Here is a 17,542-nt window from a genome sequence, read left to right as displayed (position 1 = left end):
CTGTATTTGCAAATGCCAAAGTCCAAAATGCATAATGTCTGCATATGCACATTATGAATTCATGTACAGATTTTCCACTTTCTTTCATTCAGAGTGCCACATTATCTGTCATGTAGTCCCACCCGATCACAAAACACTGACTACACAAATGAAGCCACTGCTGTCATATCTCTCCCACATAACAAAAAAATGAGCATGTTACTGAGTGGGGCAATGCTTTTTATTCAACAATCACTCTATCCACGAAAGTCTTCAGATGATCTTGTACATCCAAACAGTGCCTCAGAAACTAACATTTGACATACAAAAATGAACAAAATACTGACCTTTGGGAAAAGTAGGAGTAACGAGCGTATCGTTCCACAGTTCCGTGTATCCACACATGCGTTGAAAACTCCTGTCAGCATGCACCGTTCGTAGTATAGGGCAGTTGATTGACGCGTCAACAACAGCATTTTGTAGTCAACTGAACATGGCGCAGTTCGTGCCAGATAAAGTGTTTTTGCGGGGTGTTCTGCTTCATTACTTTAACATGCAAGAAAAGTGCTACCGAAAGTCATCGTATTTTGGTGGAAGTGTATGGTGACCATGCGCTAGCTGAGCGAACATGTCAGAAGTGGTTTGCACGGTTTAGAAGTGGTGATTTCGGCCTGGAAGACCAAGAGCGACCTGGACAGCCAAAAAAATTTGAAGACGAAGAATTGAGAGCATTGCTCGATCAGGATTCGTGTCAAACGCAGGAAGAACTTGCAGAAGCATTAGGCGTTGATCAAACAACAGTTTCCAAACGCCTCAAAGCCATGGGAATGATTCAAAAGATGTCACATTGGGTTCCACATGAATTGAAAGACAGACATTGAAAGACGAAAAACCATTTGCGAATTGCTGCTTCAAAGACAGAAAAGAAAGGGGTTTTTGCATCGCATTGTTACTGGCGATGAGAAGTGGATCCATTACGAGAACCCGAAACGAAAAAAGGCCTGGGTGAAGCCAGGTGAACCAGGTCCATCACAACCGAAACGAGATATTCACTGTGCAAAGGTTATGCTGTGCATATGGTGGGATATGAAAGGTGTGGTGTACAATGAGCTGCTGGAACCGGGTGAAACTATTAATGGAGAACGTTATTGACTACAATTAATGCGTTTGAAGCAAGCTCAGGCCAGGAAACGACCAGAATGGGAGAACAGACATGATAAACTTATTTTTCAACATGATAACGCTCGCCCACATGTCGCAAAACCGGTCAAAACCTATTTAGAAAATGTCGGATGGGAAGTTTTACCCCACCCGCCGTATTCACCAGATGTTCCTCCTTCGGACTACTACTTGTTCGATTGTATGAATAACAATTTGATTGGACAGCGGTTCACTTCTTCAGAAGATATCGAAAAATGGGTCTCTGACTGGATCGCTTCAAAGGATGAGGACTTCTTTCGCCACGGAATCCGTAACTTGCCTGACAGATGGGCGAAAGTGGTGGCTCGCGATGGACAATATTTTTCTTAAGGTATTTATGTATTTTGTGTTTCAACTACAGCTTCAATGTGTGCGTAACAACCGCACGAATTAATTCCTAGACCTAAATAACATAACCATAACTATATCTGTAATTACATCACCTTGCAAGATAATTGGTCTCTAAAAGTACCATCAGAATATTTGTCTACAATGTTCAAGCCAGGAAAACACATATTAACACACGAGATGAACAGCAGTTTTACAACTATACACTCTGTTGAATTATTTTTTCCTTTATTTTTATAACACATGACAATATATTTCTTGATTTCTTGTTTTAAATCCATTTTATGCACAGAAGGCTAATTGGGACTGGACCTACAGTTTAAAGTGTGATCCAAATCAATGTGCCTCTGCCAGGCATCGAACCAAGGACCCTTTTGATTACAAGGCGATGACCGAACCACTGTGCCACTGGGGAGACATGTGGCATTAGAAAATCACTTTTTCACAAATGATTCATCAAATAGTAGAAAATATAATAATTTTGGCAGGATAACTTGTACAAGTTTACGTAACAGATAGTGCATTTTACGCAAATTGCACTAAAGTTACCTTTTATTGCAAACATACATGCAGACACCCAAAAATTGTAAATTTTCCGAACTTTCCAATCAAAATATTTCCATTACTGATTTAAATTCAATAATAATGTTTCTTACATCGCAATTTAATTAAAACTAAACTCCATGACACAACAGCACTAAGGGCTAGGGCCTGCCAGAGGGATCCCAATTATCCTCATGATGCTCAGTCAGTGCTGAAATTTAGGGGCTCCTACTGGGGAAATGAACCGCTTGCTCCAAAGGTGAGAGCACTAAACATTTGTCTATACTGGAGCCCTATCTCAATTTAATAGAAAGCTTAAAATTAATTTAAATGAAACAAGTTTCACCAGAATGAATTTACCTTGAATTTCATTGATGAGAGTTGATACAAGATATTTCCCATGCTTTCTCTTATAAGTGTCCAAGTTATCTTATTTTCAGTCTGAGCTGTTGATTCAACTGCATGACGAGCCATATCATAGAAGGCAATTATGTTCCTCAACATCCCAGTAGTCTTGTAGAATGGACAGAAACGGTCATAGGCAGTGTAACTAAAAAAAAATTTAAAAATACCGCATTAATATCACATTTTCTACGTAGATCTGGATCATAAGAAGGTTCAAAACACAATTAAATTCTGGGACATTGCACAAGATAAAATTTATATTTCCCGAAATGATTAGAAACAAGCAACTGATATTTACCCAAAATCACTTTGGGGCCTGAATAATATACAGGGAAGATATCCAGCACTAAGTGGTTTTAATAACAGCAAGCCCTATCTATCTATTGGTGTTTGTCATCACCAACAAATTTATATGCAGCCTGTAGTTTCATGCCAATTCTGTTATTTTTATGCTTAGATATACTATTCACATGCCTTAATTTTGTAAAGAAATGTCAGTTTCAAAGCAAAACCACTGCAGTGAGCTTTTATATAAATTAAAGAGGTTAATGAACAATTGATGTTCCTCAAGAAACATTTGCAAGTTTGTATCAATCTATCAAATATTGGTTGTCTGTAAATTTTATGTCAGTACTTTTTCATTATCAGCAAATATTTAATATTAGTCCATCCCTAAATTATAGGCATTACAAAATATGTTATCAGGTTCAAAACAATACAAAAGAAATTTAAGTCATCACAGCCTATGCTTTGCTAAAAAGTAAAAAATTAGGCAAAAATCTGCACTTTCATAAGACACAAACTTTTGACTGACACTGGCTGCCCATGCCCAGGTCACTACTCAGTACTCAATGTGCTGAGCCAATTAGGTAGATAGGTAGTGTCCTGATACCTCCTCTATACTTACATTTGCAGTTCTCAATTCAAGGAATGTTAATTCAATATGACTGGTTCCTACTGCAATAGACGCTTCATAAACATGGCTGGTTTTAGAGGAAATTAAATAAGCAACAGACACTGTATATTTACCCATTTTGTTGGAGGAAATCGTCCTTTAGCAACCTGGCAACTTCCAGTGTGATCTTGTCTGTTTCTGCCAAAGATGCTTTACCAACCAGCTGCACAATTTCAGACAAGTCTTCTTCCTCCTGAAGGATCTCCTTCACTTTCGTTCTCAGGGGAACAAAATCAGCATAGTTCTTCTCATAAAAGTCATCCAATGCTCTCATGTATTTACTGTCAAAGGAAATATACATTACATGACACACATGTTGATAAAGGTTAACTAAGTTTTAATGCGAGATCATTTTTTTCTCTCAATGAGGGAAAAACTCCACTAGTTTGAACAGGTACAAAGTGATACAAGGAAGGTTAAGCAAAAAAAATATTAACCACATTCAATAAAAAAAAACTTGGAGAGTTGTCACACTAAGAATTTTGTTGTACATATCCTGAGAATGCATTTTTTTTTGTTCAGTCATGACACATTATGAGAAGCTCTCCTTGTAATTTACATAAATGGCATTATGTAGTTGTTAAATTTGAATCCTAGATTCCTCTTGTCTGCAGAAGATCAGCATTCAGAATTTCCTCAGCTATTTTAGAACAGATTTACGAAGGCCAGTAGTTTTTTCCTTACTATTTTTGTCATTTTGCATTTTAGAATATAACTTTTTCCATTGCTGCATATTATGTTTATCTTACTTCACAATTTTTACATTATACTTAAGACCCATACAGGGACAAAGCACTTATTTTTTAATATGTTTCATGTTTCACTGAAAAAGAAAACAACACAACTTTGCTGTTGGTTTGTAAATTACATATGCTATACAGCATGATTCATTATATACCTTTTTTAAGGGGTTGAAGAAGCACTATATTTGAGACATATTGGACTAATTTATAGAAGAGGATTAACATCATGTATCCGCTAACATAGCACGAATGTACATGGGTTATGTGAAATTTCTCTTTTCTGTAACCTCCTGTGCAAATTTTTAAACATGGGGCCATTCCAAGCCAAATCACACAGCCGAATTGCACGAAAATGTGAGAGTTAGTAGTATTTGAGGAAACAATAATATCTGCACAATAACAACACCTTAATGCACCATATGTATTTGTTTCAAAAATTTCAAAAACGCAGTTTTGAAAATTTTCAAGGTCAAAGGTGATATGACCTTGAAATAAAAATTTGATTGAAGGTAAAGAAGTTTATTTTTTATTAAAAGAACAATCCTTCAGCTTTAAAATAAGCCCAACATGAAGATTCTAGCTTACCTGCAACAACAGTTATGATTTCTTCGGCCCCATGTGTCAAATTTTTCACTAAGTTGGCAACCCTGCTACATGATAAGTATACATGAAAAGTATGCATCGCTGTTGGCTGTTATTGTGCAAATATTCTTTGCTCCTCAAATACTACTAACTGAGAGTTTCATGAAATTCGGAAATGATGAGGTCAAAAATTCCATTTTTTTGAGTGATTTGGCATGGAATGACCCCATGTTATATCAAACAAAACTACAACACATGCTTGTTTTACATGCATCTTGCCCTCATGTGCAACCTCGCATGTCAGGTTAAATCAACTAATGATGATATTGTAAGGAAACAGTTTTCATCTTTTCCATTTCCAGTTTTGTGGTATATAAACAATATGAAGTGGCAGATACAGGGTACAATACTATTTATTTCAACACACTGAACAGAAACTTACCTGTATGAGATAAGCCAATTCACAGACGGGAAGTGTTTCCTCTGGGCCAGCTTCTTATCCAGACCCCAAAACACTTGAACAATACCCAGTGTGGCAGATGTTACAGGGTCAGAGAAGTCACCACCTGGAGGGGACACAGCACCCACGATACTCACAGACCCCTCTCGCTCAGGGTTGCCCAGGCACTTGACACGTCCAGCACGTTCATAGAAGGAAGCCAGCCTCGCACCCAAGTAGGCAGGGTAGCCACTGTAAGTACATCATATACAAAGTTTAGTGATGAGTATTTTCAGTGTGTAGCAGCCTCCATCCTCCATTGAAAAACCTAAAACGTGATCAATTATAATTCAATTTTACAGCAGCATAAATGTAATTAAAAAGAACTTAATACATACATGAAAGCTGCATGTATCACATTCTACCCAGAAAACAAGATGAAGTTTATTTTTAAAAGTGTATTTCAGAAATAAATATTTGCTTCAAACAATAATATTAATGGAAAATCTATTTTGTTTACAATTCTGAACATAAATTTAGATTGAACTAATTATATGTAATAGTTAGGGGCATGCATATTTCGTTTTTGACGAAAAAACGAAATTTGAAAAAACACATTGTAGTGTTAATTTTTCATGTTTTTGAAAGGTGTGAGGTGCATTTTGTGACCATATTTTGTCACGAAATAATGCGAAATGAACTGCAAAAAGCGAAATTAACTCTTAAACACGAAATTCAGGATTTATTCACCGCCGTGACACCTTCCGAGGTCTGAATTATCCTGAGTGTTATGCAATTCCCGGAAAATTGATTAATTCTGCTGTTAATATTGGAGAAGCAAAAATGGACTCCTTTATACAGAAATAAACTTAATACTCTGATAACTACATAAATGTGCTATTAGAAGTGAAATGTTAATTCTGTGGAATAAGTGTAGTTTTTAAATCAAATTTAGGATTATTTTCACAATTTTAAAACCAATATGTCTTTTTATATACCACTTTTCATCCATTTTTTCACCGCTATAACACCGATATTTTATTTTATTTACCGCTTTTGAACCCGAAATTGACTCAGTTTTTGTACCGAAATTTTGCCTTTTTATTTACCAAAAATATGTGCCTCTAGTAATAGTCCAGTCTCAAAGCACCCTACTCCATTATCCTGTACCCTTGAATAAGTTACACACTTGCATTCTGAAAGACTAAAAATAGAGGAAAAAAAAGTTGTTTTCTTTTTTCAGTTGCTGCCATAATACACTCTGTAAAGAAAAAATAGCATCACTGCATTATTATTACGAATGTTGAAATGTTTTGGATTCGCTTCTATATTTTTTTTTCTGCACAACTTGAAATTGATTGAATGAAGCATTTGTCAGGTACTACTGTCTCGTCGAGTGTTATTCTTTTGTTTGTTTAGTGATTGGAATTTCCACTAGAGGGCTTTGTAATCAATTAACGCAGTTCTATTGTTGGCGGGAGTTCAAAATGCACTTCTAACTAGTGGAGCTCGTGACTTGTTCTAATTTGAAAACTGTGTTTATTATTGACAGTTTGGTTACATTATTATTATTATTTGGGAGTGTTCTGGCAGTTAGTAGTGCATTTAGATCAGGTTTTCTACAAAAACATGGGTAGGAAGTGTGTCATTTCCCACACGTAAGCCAGGACTGTTCCTTGCTGTACATAGAGATGGGTCATTCTCAGATATAAGCCCTAAATTGGGTGACAACTTCATGTGCATAAATCTACACAGTTAGCCGTTGACTGAAAAGTAAGAACAACATGGAAATTAATTTCTGAGATTTCACTGTGGCAGAAAGAAAAATACTACATCTCAAGTGGATTGTAAGATAAAGGACATGTCACTAAAGAACAGAGGAATGAGTTTGAACCAAATAGCAATTAAGACTTCCAAAACAAGGTAGGAGTTATCCTAAGCCATATTAGTGTAATGTCCCGACTAAAGGAACTTAAAAAGTTTCTTGTAAAAATTCCAGACTAAACTGAAGCACGTAAGAAAGATAGACATGAATTTGTCAAAACGTTACGGTTTATGGAATGGTACAGACTCTGAAGATGTGACATTTTCAGATGATTTAAATTGCTGAGGAATGAGCGCTTCATGCTTACTGCAGTGTTATAATATGGGTGTGTTTTTCTGAGAAAGGCATTGGCAGGATGCATAACTTACAAATATTGTAAACACTGTTCAATATCTGCAAATCCTGAATGGAAAGTTCTACAAACTCTACAAGATCACTCTTCTGGGCAGAATTTGCATTACTTTATTTTTTAGCACCAGCTATTGTCACAATCTCATTTGTATCATGCGTTGAAAGTTTGAACCAATTAGAAGATCAGGGATGGCCACACTTGGTATTAGTCTGTGTATTTACATAATGTAATTACAAATTGGGATATTGTGATAAATGTAGAAACTTTGATCAGTCTATATACTTGCAAAATTGTTTTTATGCATGTATGTTCCACAAGCATTATTTACTTTAATTTTGTTATTAGTTTTGCAAAGTACTCCATACACTTAACCATGGCTTAAATAATATATAGAAAAGACATAGTACAGTGGAACCCTAATTTTATGTTTTTCAGGGGCTTATAAATAATAAAAAAATAAATGCGGGAAACTTAAAAAGCAGGAAAGCATAGGGGAGGGGTGAGTTTAGTGTGTCAGAAAGAAACGACTTCACAATCTACAATCAAAAATAATTCAACCACAGTAAAGAAGTATGATTATGAATTTCTAAGGGGAAAAAAAGCTGTGGAAATCAGTGACAGATTAATGTGACCCACTTTCGAGGGTAGGGGGGCGGTGGATGACTGCTTTTATCTACCGCCTATTAGGTTCTATTTATGCTTCTGATTGTGGGGTTCTTTATTTACTCTAAACTGGTAAAACATGCTTGCTAGTTTTATAAGTTTCTGGTAATTGGAGGGGGTGATCATTTATAGTTGGATGTCAAGCATTTTTATATATGGTAATCAAAGTGTCCTGGATTCAGTTTACAGTGGAGACCTGTAGAATGATTCAGATCCCACTTTAAGCTCCTTGTGTGTCCAGTCCCGATCAGCCAACAGCATAAAACAAACTGAAAACAATCCTTGTCAAAGTTATGCATTTTTAGACATCACAATAGGGAGATTGTTATCAGTGATGTGGGGCCAGGGAGCTTACATATACAGGGTGTTTCTAAAGGTCGTTTACAACGCTTGGGAGGTGATTCCTCACACGAAAACAAGCAAAAAGTCTAAGTTCCATTTTTACGACTGAGGCTTCGTTTCCGAGATAGGAGCCTCGCAAAAGGTGACAAAGTAAACGTCACACCTGACTGGGACGAATACTGTAACAGATAGAGAGGCGGTTCCAAGGGAATCATAAAGGAATCGTATATGCTCAGTCCGGAAGTCACTATGAAAAGTTCACTGCACGCATGCGCAATGGAGTCCTCAAAGGAATTGGGGATTTCCAGCAAGAACAATACATGGAAAAGGTATGTAACGCAGCAAGAAGGACCGTGACAATGAGAAATGCGTTAAAGACAACACATCCCAACCTCAAACATCAAAACATGAGCACCGAACACAAAATCCGAAAAGTTGAGCACGGTTGCATACCCCAGTTACACGCGAGGAATGAGCGAATCATGTCATGTGGCATACGAGAGACACATTACTCCACCAGGAGGAGGGAAAGAAAAACACAATATCAGATGATTGCGACCGTGTATTTTTACACGCGACAACTACGTAATATCCCCCCCCCCCCCACACACACACAACAAACAACAAATGCTACAATGTCTTATGCACAGACAGTGTGTGTCACTGTACACCAACTGAAGATGTCACTTTCACCACACAAAGGGGGTGGGAGCAATACCAAAAGTGTTCGCACGCGATCATTGTGACGTAAAAGAGACCAGTTTTGGAAGCGCTGCACAGGCAAGTCTGGCTCTCGTAGTTTACGTTTGACCTTCATGACTGCTGTTCCCGCGAGAGGAGCTCGAAGGGTTGGTTCACAATTGGTCTGTGGTGTTCGTACGGTGATACGGCCAATTTGTGCAGTGTGCCAGTGTTAAACAAAAACAATACTTTGCAGTTCCAGCTCCCTATTACACAGATGGCTGCATATACGACCCAGCAGCTAGCAGACATGCATCTCATGTATGGGGAGGCACGTGGTAATAGCCGTGAGGCAAGGCGTCTTTATGGAGAACGCTTTCCACATAGACGTTTACCGTCTCACACCTTCTTTCAGGTAGTGGGCAGTCGACTGCGTGAAACAGGGTCAGTGTTACCACCGTGGCAAGAAGTTGGAAGACCCCGAAGTGTACGTACACATCAGTTTGCAGAAGATGTGTTAACAGCGGTCGCAGAACATCCTGGCACCAGTACGCGAGTGCTCGCTCGGGCACGAAACACGTCTCATGTGTATGTTTGGCGAGTGTTGCCAGAGGAAGGAATGCACCCTTTTAAACTGCAGAAAGTACAAGAACTGTTACCTCGTGACTTTCGCCCTCGTATGGAGTTTTGCCAATGGTTGTTGCATCAGCTGGACACAAACCCTCACTTCGGGGCAAACGTATTGTGGACAGATGAAGCCATTTTCACCAGGATGGATGTCTTCAATAGTAGAAATAGTCATGTATGGGACTTTGACAACCCACATGCACTTTTTGTGGCCCATCACCAGCACAGGTTTTCAGTGAATGTGTGGTGCGGGATAGTACATGATCATTTAATTGGACCATACATTCTCCCTGTTCGCCTGAATGGTCTCACGTATCATGCATTTCTTAGTGAGGTTCTGCCTGAACTGTTGGAGACCGTACCTTTGGCACTGCGGCAAGAAATGTGGTACCAACACGATGGTGCACCAGCTCATTTCGATTGTAATGTACGACATTTCCTGCATGACGTGTTTCGCAATAGGTTCATTGGTAGGGATGAGCCTGTGCCTTGGCCACCGAGGTCGCCAGATCTCAACCCTCTCGATTTTTTCTTCTGGGGAGAAATAAAAACCCTCGTATACGACACACCTGTCACATCAGCTGAGGACCTCGTTGCTCGCATCAACGTCGCTGCCGCGACGGTAGCAGATACACCTGGCTTGTTTGCTCGTACTCGACAATCCTTGATTCGTCGCTGTCATATCTGCGTAGAAGTAAACGGCAGACATTTTGAAAACCGTCTGTGATTATTGCCCTCGGCAAATACCAGTGAGAACACTCTTGGTATTGCTCCCCACCCCCTTTGTGTGGTGAAAGTGACATCTTCAGTTGGTGTACAGTGACACGGACTGTCTGTGCGTAAGATATTGTAGCATTTGTTGTTTGTTGTGTGTGTGTGGGGGGGGGGGGATATTACGTAGTTGTCGCGTGTAAAAATACACGTTGTCGCAATCATCTGATATTGTGTTTTTCTTTCCCTCCTCCTGGTGGAGTAATGTGTCTCTCGTATGCCACATGACATGATTCGTTCATTCCTCGCGTGTAACTGGGGTATGCAACCGTGCTCAACTTTTCGGATTTTGTGTTCGGTGCTCATGTTTTGATGTTTGAGGTCGGGATGTGTTGTCTTTAACGCATTTCTCATTGTCACGGTCCTTCTTGCTGCGTTACATACCTTTTCCATGTATTGTTCTTGCTGGAAATCTCCAATTCCTTTGAGGACTCCATTGCGCATGCGTGCAGTGAACTTTTCATAGTGACTTCCGGACTGAGCACATACGATTCCTTTATGATTCCCTTGGAACCGCCTCTCTATCTGTTACAGTATTCGTCCCAGTCAGGTGCGACGTTTACTTTGTCACCTTTTGCGAGGCTCCTATCTCGGAAACGAAGCCTCAGTCGTAAAAATGGAACTTAGACTTTTTGCTTGTTTTCGTGTGAGGAATCACCTCCCAAGCGTTGTAAACGACCTTTAGAAACACCCTGTATATGTTTTTAATAGTCAGCCCTCATTTTGAATCTTTTTCTGCTTTTGACGACCCCATCAAACCCTCCTCTGGGCATGTCACCGATTGTTATTTACGTCCATTAATCAATGATTTATTGTTGGATTTAGCAGTGTTGCGGAAGGCAAACACCCCTTCCACCAACAGTTTTTTTTTCTTTTTTTTTCCCTCTCTCTCCGTCCACGTTTAATATTTTGCCATTTATTTTCAGCACCTGAATGGTTCCCAGTAAAAGTATCTAGTATATTATTATTAGCATCATGTGCATTTCCTTCCTGCACTGTTCTGTGTGTTCAAGATGTTTTTCAGAAGGCTAAAAAAGAAAAAAAATTAGCTTGCCTTTTAACTGGTCAGTTTGTTTCTGGAGCTGGTGTTTCGTAGTCTTCAAAAGCAAAACAACCTTCTGAGGCGAGATTCAAAACAATGCCATTTTCTTCCCTTTACGATGGATGAATCATTGCTCTGGAGCCAGGAGACAAAACAAAAACACTGGCTCCCGCAGCTGCCCTCAGACACAACTCAGACCGCTGATAACGGGAGGGAGGGAGGGAGGGAGGGAGGGAGGGGGGGGGAGGGAAGGGAAGTCGAACATGTGCTGGAGCGGCACCAATGCACTTGTTGAAGAAAAGTCTTATCAGAAGTGTGCTGATTCCTGGCCAAGTTGCAGAAAGAAAGCAGGGGGGGGGGGGGGATCACTGCTTTTCGTGCGCACCAGTGGCAGATTAATGAGCTCGCTGGGGATGGGGGGAGATGGGTGACCTTTCTTTTTACTTGTAGTATGCTATGTTCGTAGAATGTACGTATCCAGGAGCAACTGCTTAATCGTAAACCACAGAGGAAATGAGACGGGACGATAGCTTTTCCCCTTTATGCTAATTGATTGTCTCTTCCACACAAGCATGGAAATCGGGGCAGAAAAAGGAAACTCCCTCCCCCCCAAGGAAACTAGAAAAAGTGGAGGTAAAGTTCCCTGTGAACTTTGCACTATGCCGGGATGTATATATAGGGGTGTGTGGGAGATTTTATCAGCACCATGCTCTGGCTGCTTTTACCCCCCAATTCTTTAATTTCAGCCAATTTGGAGGTGATGTGATCAGCACCATGCTCAGGCAGCCTTTACCCCCCAGGGTTGCCCCAAAGTACCCATTTATTTGAGACTAGGTGAGCTCCAGAGCTGTTTTAAGAGGCAGCTTAGATCACCCACCCAGGGAATCAAACCCAAGTTTCCAGTGCGGCAGTCAGACACCCTACTAACTAGGCGACCATGGCTCCCCAGCGAATGACAAAAAGTAAATAAATATATGCTCTTTTGGCCCAAATAAGCATTTTAATGTGCACTAAATTTAACTGCTCCCAGAGAATATTGCCACACCCCTCATTTATAAACTCATTTTTCCTGACTCCGTCACTGTACAGCACGCAAATCACTTAATCTATATAAAAGAAACCGTTCTCTACCCCATGCAGAATAATACATGTGTCTGAACTTCGACTCATCCTCCCAAACACTTGATTTGACAATAATATTTCTCAGTTTGTGAGTAAAATATCGCTCATCTGCCCATACAAAAAAATAATCACTTTAGCTTCATTCTGATGACCAAATGACATAGCATTCGAAAAAACTTCAGATTAAAAATACAGTGAAATATAGACTAGATCCAATTGTACTTCCTTAGGAATCTAAATGACTTCCCATTAAAGAAATAGTGCAGTACTTATTCAGTATCTGATAGCGGAGGTTGGGAAACCCTTCTTATTTTTTCCCCATTCCAACGCTGCAAACAAGAAGAAAGAAAAAGTTTTCACAAACAAGCCCCTTCCCCGCTTTCCTTTTTTGTTCCCGTCAACTAGGAAGGATTCTGTAAATCTGTGTGGGCAAAGAAGCGAATGGTGATCGAATCCTGTTGTCAATTTTCCACTTGGAGGGGGAAAGGTGAACTTCTGTTTTGTCCAAATTCTAAGGAAGGCACCATTTAGCGAGAATTGGTTTGGCAAGTGTGCTTCTCATCTGATCCTGAGGCAGAAGAATCGGCCCATTCTATCTTTACCGGGAATGCAAAAAGTGCAGTTTTCCCTTCCTGTCCATCAATAAAGGTGCAACAAATGCAAGTTGTACCCCCACCTCCACCCCCCCCCCCCCCACCTTCCACTGGCCATGACTCTTCGCTCCCTCCTCTTGCACGAAAGCCTAAAGTTCAAGGTCACGTGGTGATTGGAACAGCTGCAAAAGTTAAGAAAAGGAGGGAGAAGTCGTATAGTCAACAGAACACGTTTCTGCCAAATTTTAAGACGTCATGGCTCGGAAAACATATAAAGCGGGGAAACAGGAGTTAGAGCGAACATACGATCGAGGTGAAATTCCTTTTATTTAACACGGCTGGGCCTGACTGGATGAACGTATTAAGCGGGAAAGCGTATAATGCAGGAACGTAAAATTGGGGTTTCACTGTACTTTATTTAACAGTTAGGGAATTAAATTGTCAGGTTGAATGTAATCAAGAAAACAACTGAACTGAAAATGCAAGAGCGAAATGCCAAAAACTAAAAATAATGAAGTGATGCCATTTTTTATTTTTTACGAAATGTAAAACATCACTATGTTTCCCTGCATTTCTCAAGCAACAATTCATAGCACAACACTTTTTCACTTTTTTTGTGAACTAGTATCAGATAGCATTTCAAATAATGCTAAACTATGTGGTTGTCTATAATCAACACCACTTACTATTGGCAGACAATCTCTTATGAGTTGTTGAAAGGCTCAAGGATAAGGATTTGATTTTTTTAAAATTTTAAAACTGCGACAACAGGGATGAGTGATGATATGACAAAATTGAAGAGACACTCACAAGAAACACTCATGCCCAGGTCAGGGTGAGATCCTTTGCATCCTAGCACACTGTGATAACCACTCCGCTCAAGGATGAGTGAGTTGCAACTTAATTCATCAAAAAGTATGATTATTACTGAAACACAAAATGCAATCTGATACATTCTAATGGTATCAACTCTGTTAAGATTTTTAGAGTAGAAGTAAGAGACTAAACTATCACAGCATTTAGTGATGCATGCAGTCTGATGATATTACTACGAGAGCACATAAATTAATTGGATTCATTATTTGTAAATAGCCTAAATTGAAAAAACTTTATTTTATTAACTTTATTTACCATACTTCAAATATGGAAAGTCCTCTGTTAATAAATAGCAACACTGTGCTATTACAGAAATATTAACTGTGTTTGGATTGTGGAGAGCAAGCAACTCTTCATAATTTATAGTTAGAGAGTTCAAACTCACCTGTCAGCAGGCATTTCAGCCAATCTGCCTGAAATTTCTCTCAAGGCTTCAGCCCAACGTGAGGTTGAATCTGCCATCATAGATACGTTGTAACCCATATCACGGAAATACTCGGACAATGTGATACCTGAAAAATATATGCTTGTGTCACTGAATACATTCTGTTTTATCAGGCATGATCTAACGAAACCCATGCACTTGTGAAGGTACAGAAACAAGATGACAGACATACTGGGTGACCTAAAATGTGGAGACTGTGCAGGTACATTATTAGTTGGATCAGAACTGCTACAGCACAGGATTGGTTGCAAGGGATCAGAAAAATGGTCTCCTTGATCACCTGCCATAAATTCAACTTATTTTGCAGTATGGGATACCTAAAATCCAAAGTGTACATTGTAAAGATCAGGCACAGGCATCATTTGCATGAGCAAATTACTTCAGACTGCCATATCATTTCGCCAGACATTGTGTCTGTGAAACATGGGTACACATGCTGGGGGGCCGCTTGCCTACTTGCTGGCACATGGAAAGATACAATGTGGTAAAGCAAATGCCATATACTTTATACCACCATATACCGGTGTATGTATATGTATATATATATATATGGGGGGGGGCACATTCTTTCTTCAAATATGCAGCAATTAATCCAAAACTGACTACTGGAAGCAAGTCAACATCTTCATAGCCGAACACTGCAACTGATCTTGATATTTCAAGTTAGCATGCAAGATTCATGGTTCTACTGTACACAGACTTTTGTTACCTGTGGATAAAATGCCGATCTGTCCAATTTTAAAGAATGGAAGTAATACAAAAGGGTTTACAAAAAGCAATGCCTTCAATAATGTTAGCATAACAAAATAAGTTAAAACTTGAAATTTGATGATTTTACAAGACAATATTGTAATGCACACATAATACATAAACACTAATTTAAAGTTCCCCTTGCAAGTAAAAAATATGTCACTTTCATTCTACTCAAAAAATACAAGATAGAATGAAAAGCTAGCATAAATATTTTTACCCATGTAAGTAGGGACACAAATTTATGGTAAATAAAAACTAAGAGCAGTAAAAAAATGTTAGATCGGCGGTATATTTGCGATTAAAATTACCACCTGAGCGCTAGTGTCGCTTCCAATATGGCCGCTCTACATAGGATAGATCTTTGTTTACATTCAGTAGTAGTACGTAATAGCAGTGTCTTGCCATTGCTGGTATGAAAGAAACTTTTAAATTACACGTAATATTTAAATATTGCGAATGCGATGTGAATTCCAAGAACTATTACGAAGGTCAAGCTGTGCTGAGAGTGAAGCATTTAATTATGATAATAAAAATAACATGGGAAACGCACACACAACTAATGTATACACACTGGTTTTTCAAAGTGGTGTTGTTTCATCTGCACTGCACCTCGGTTGTAATTAACTGGGGCTCTCAGAAATTATTTAAAAATAAAGCAATTCACCTGTATTGCAAAGCTTGGGAGGAAATAAATGAAAACATGCTGTTGCAGTTTTTTTCCCTAAAGAGGCAGGCTGGTTTAATAACAACACCGGATAATGATAATAATAATAATAACAATAACAACAATTTCATTGAGGCTATTTTCAGTCTTCACTGAAAATTGACATACTGAATGAAACAGCAACATTAGCATGTCAACTATGTTTTTCTGACTTACCTTTATGATTACGAACATTAATTAATTCTCAAACTACTTTCATCTTTGCACTTAATAGACTTGCACCTGTTCCAAATTACATATAATACATTGTTCTCGAAAAAAAATGTTATATTCATAAAGAACAATTTAAAACTTACTTTCATGGCAATAAAATCATCTGTCCGAAAGATTATTTTGGGAAATAGAGTGAACAGACTCGTACATTCTTCGTACTTTCCTTGCCGCATTTCAGTTATGCCAATCTTGTCAATCAGTTCTGTTTTCCTTAATTTATTTAAACGTTTCATTTTGTTGATTCCACGGGGTAGAAAACACGTGTAAGCTTTTCACTTGTCCTGAACCACAAAACGATTTAGAGCAAAAAACTGAACAGTATATGCTACTTTTTTACATGTTCCCCATGCTTTGAATGACTAACACGGCGAAGCGCAGTGAGGTATCCTACATGGAGCGGTTCCTGAAAATCTCACCAGATGGCATATCAGATAATTTTAATTGCGAATACCAGCTTTGAAAAAAATATTCAGTACACTCTTTTGAATGGTGAGAGAATACAAAAAAAAACCCTGTAAATTAAGTTTTGTGATCAGCATCTGCTTGTGCCTTATTGAATTTTTGAACAATGAATCTATTCAGAAAATGGCGAACACTCATTTAGTTGCATTTCAGACTCAAGCGACAGGTGACACATGTCTCTTAGAAACAAACCTTCATAAATAAATGCAACATTTCAAACCGAAGTGACATGACAAGTTGCATGTTTTTCTCAATATGATGTATGGTGTCTCCTTGGTCTGTTTTACTTTATACTGAAGGGACCCTTTTCGCATGAGGATATTACCAATCAGATCGGGCCTGGTGCAGGCTATCATACTACTATGGCATGAAACATTGTTGTTGATTGGGTCAAACTCATGTGGCATGCATCTCGTTTCACTTGCCACCTAAGTCTGTTGTTCACGCATACTTATGGATAGGGACCTTGAATTCATTTTAATACGACAACACCAAAAAATGTTAATTGCTGCAAAACTACAAAAAAAAAAAAAAAAAAAAATAGTGTTGATGTATGTGCAGTGGCATGTTGTGAATGCATTTTCATCCATTTGAAATCACGAAATATCACAATTATGAACACTTTTGTGAATATAAACACATTTTGTGCTTTAAAAACTAAAACTACCATGAAAATCCACCACATGTGTTTTGTGTGCAAAAGGAAAGTATGGTGTGTGTGTGATATGAAATAATACCAAAAGCTACATGAAACCACATGTAAATACGTTTTCCACAACTTTTCACCTTATTTGGGAACATTTTTCACCATCGAGGAAAATGGCGAAGACCTGAGGGGAAATAGAATGTGCACTTAC

At 38.7% G+C, this 17,542-nt stretch overlaps 1 protein-coding gene across 3 annotated transcripts in view; it reads right to left on the bottom strand.

Moving 5' to 3' along the window:
• The window catches only part of LOC145978710 (V-type proton ATPase catalytic subunit A), a 49,036-nt gene that overhangs the window by 2,449 nt on the left and 29,045 nt on the right, over positions 1-17,542 (bottom strand). For all 3 annotated transcript variants that reach the window (XM_083111514.1, XM_083111513.1, XM_083111515.1), the window contains exons 9-12: positions 14,474-14,600; positions 5,198-5,446; positions 3,505-3,711; positions 2,431-2,620 (exon numbers count right to left, since the gene is read on the bottom strand). In XM_083111514.1, coding sequence (XP_082967640.1) covers positions 2,431-2,620; positions 3,505-3,711; positions 5,198-5,446; positions 14,474-14,600 — 773 coding nt within the window. The remainder of the gene's footprint in view (positions 1-2,430; positions 2,621-3,504; positions 3,712-5,197; positions 5,447-14,473; positions 14,601-17,542) is intronic.

This window comes from Lepisma saccharinum, chromosome 25, assembly GCF_977018435.1.
Source record: "Lepisma saccharinum chromosome 25, izLepSacc3.1, whole genome shotgun sequence".
Classification (NCBI taxonomy): Eukaryota; Metazoa; Arthropoda; class Insecta; order Zygentoma; family Lepismatidae; genus Lepisma; species Lepisma saccharinum.
The sequence above is the reverse complement of the archived record's forward strand: the minus strand, read 5'-3'. Positions and strand labels throughout refer to the sequence as shown.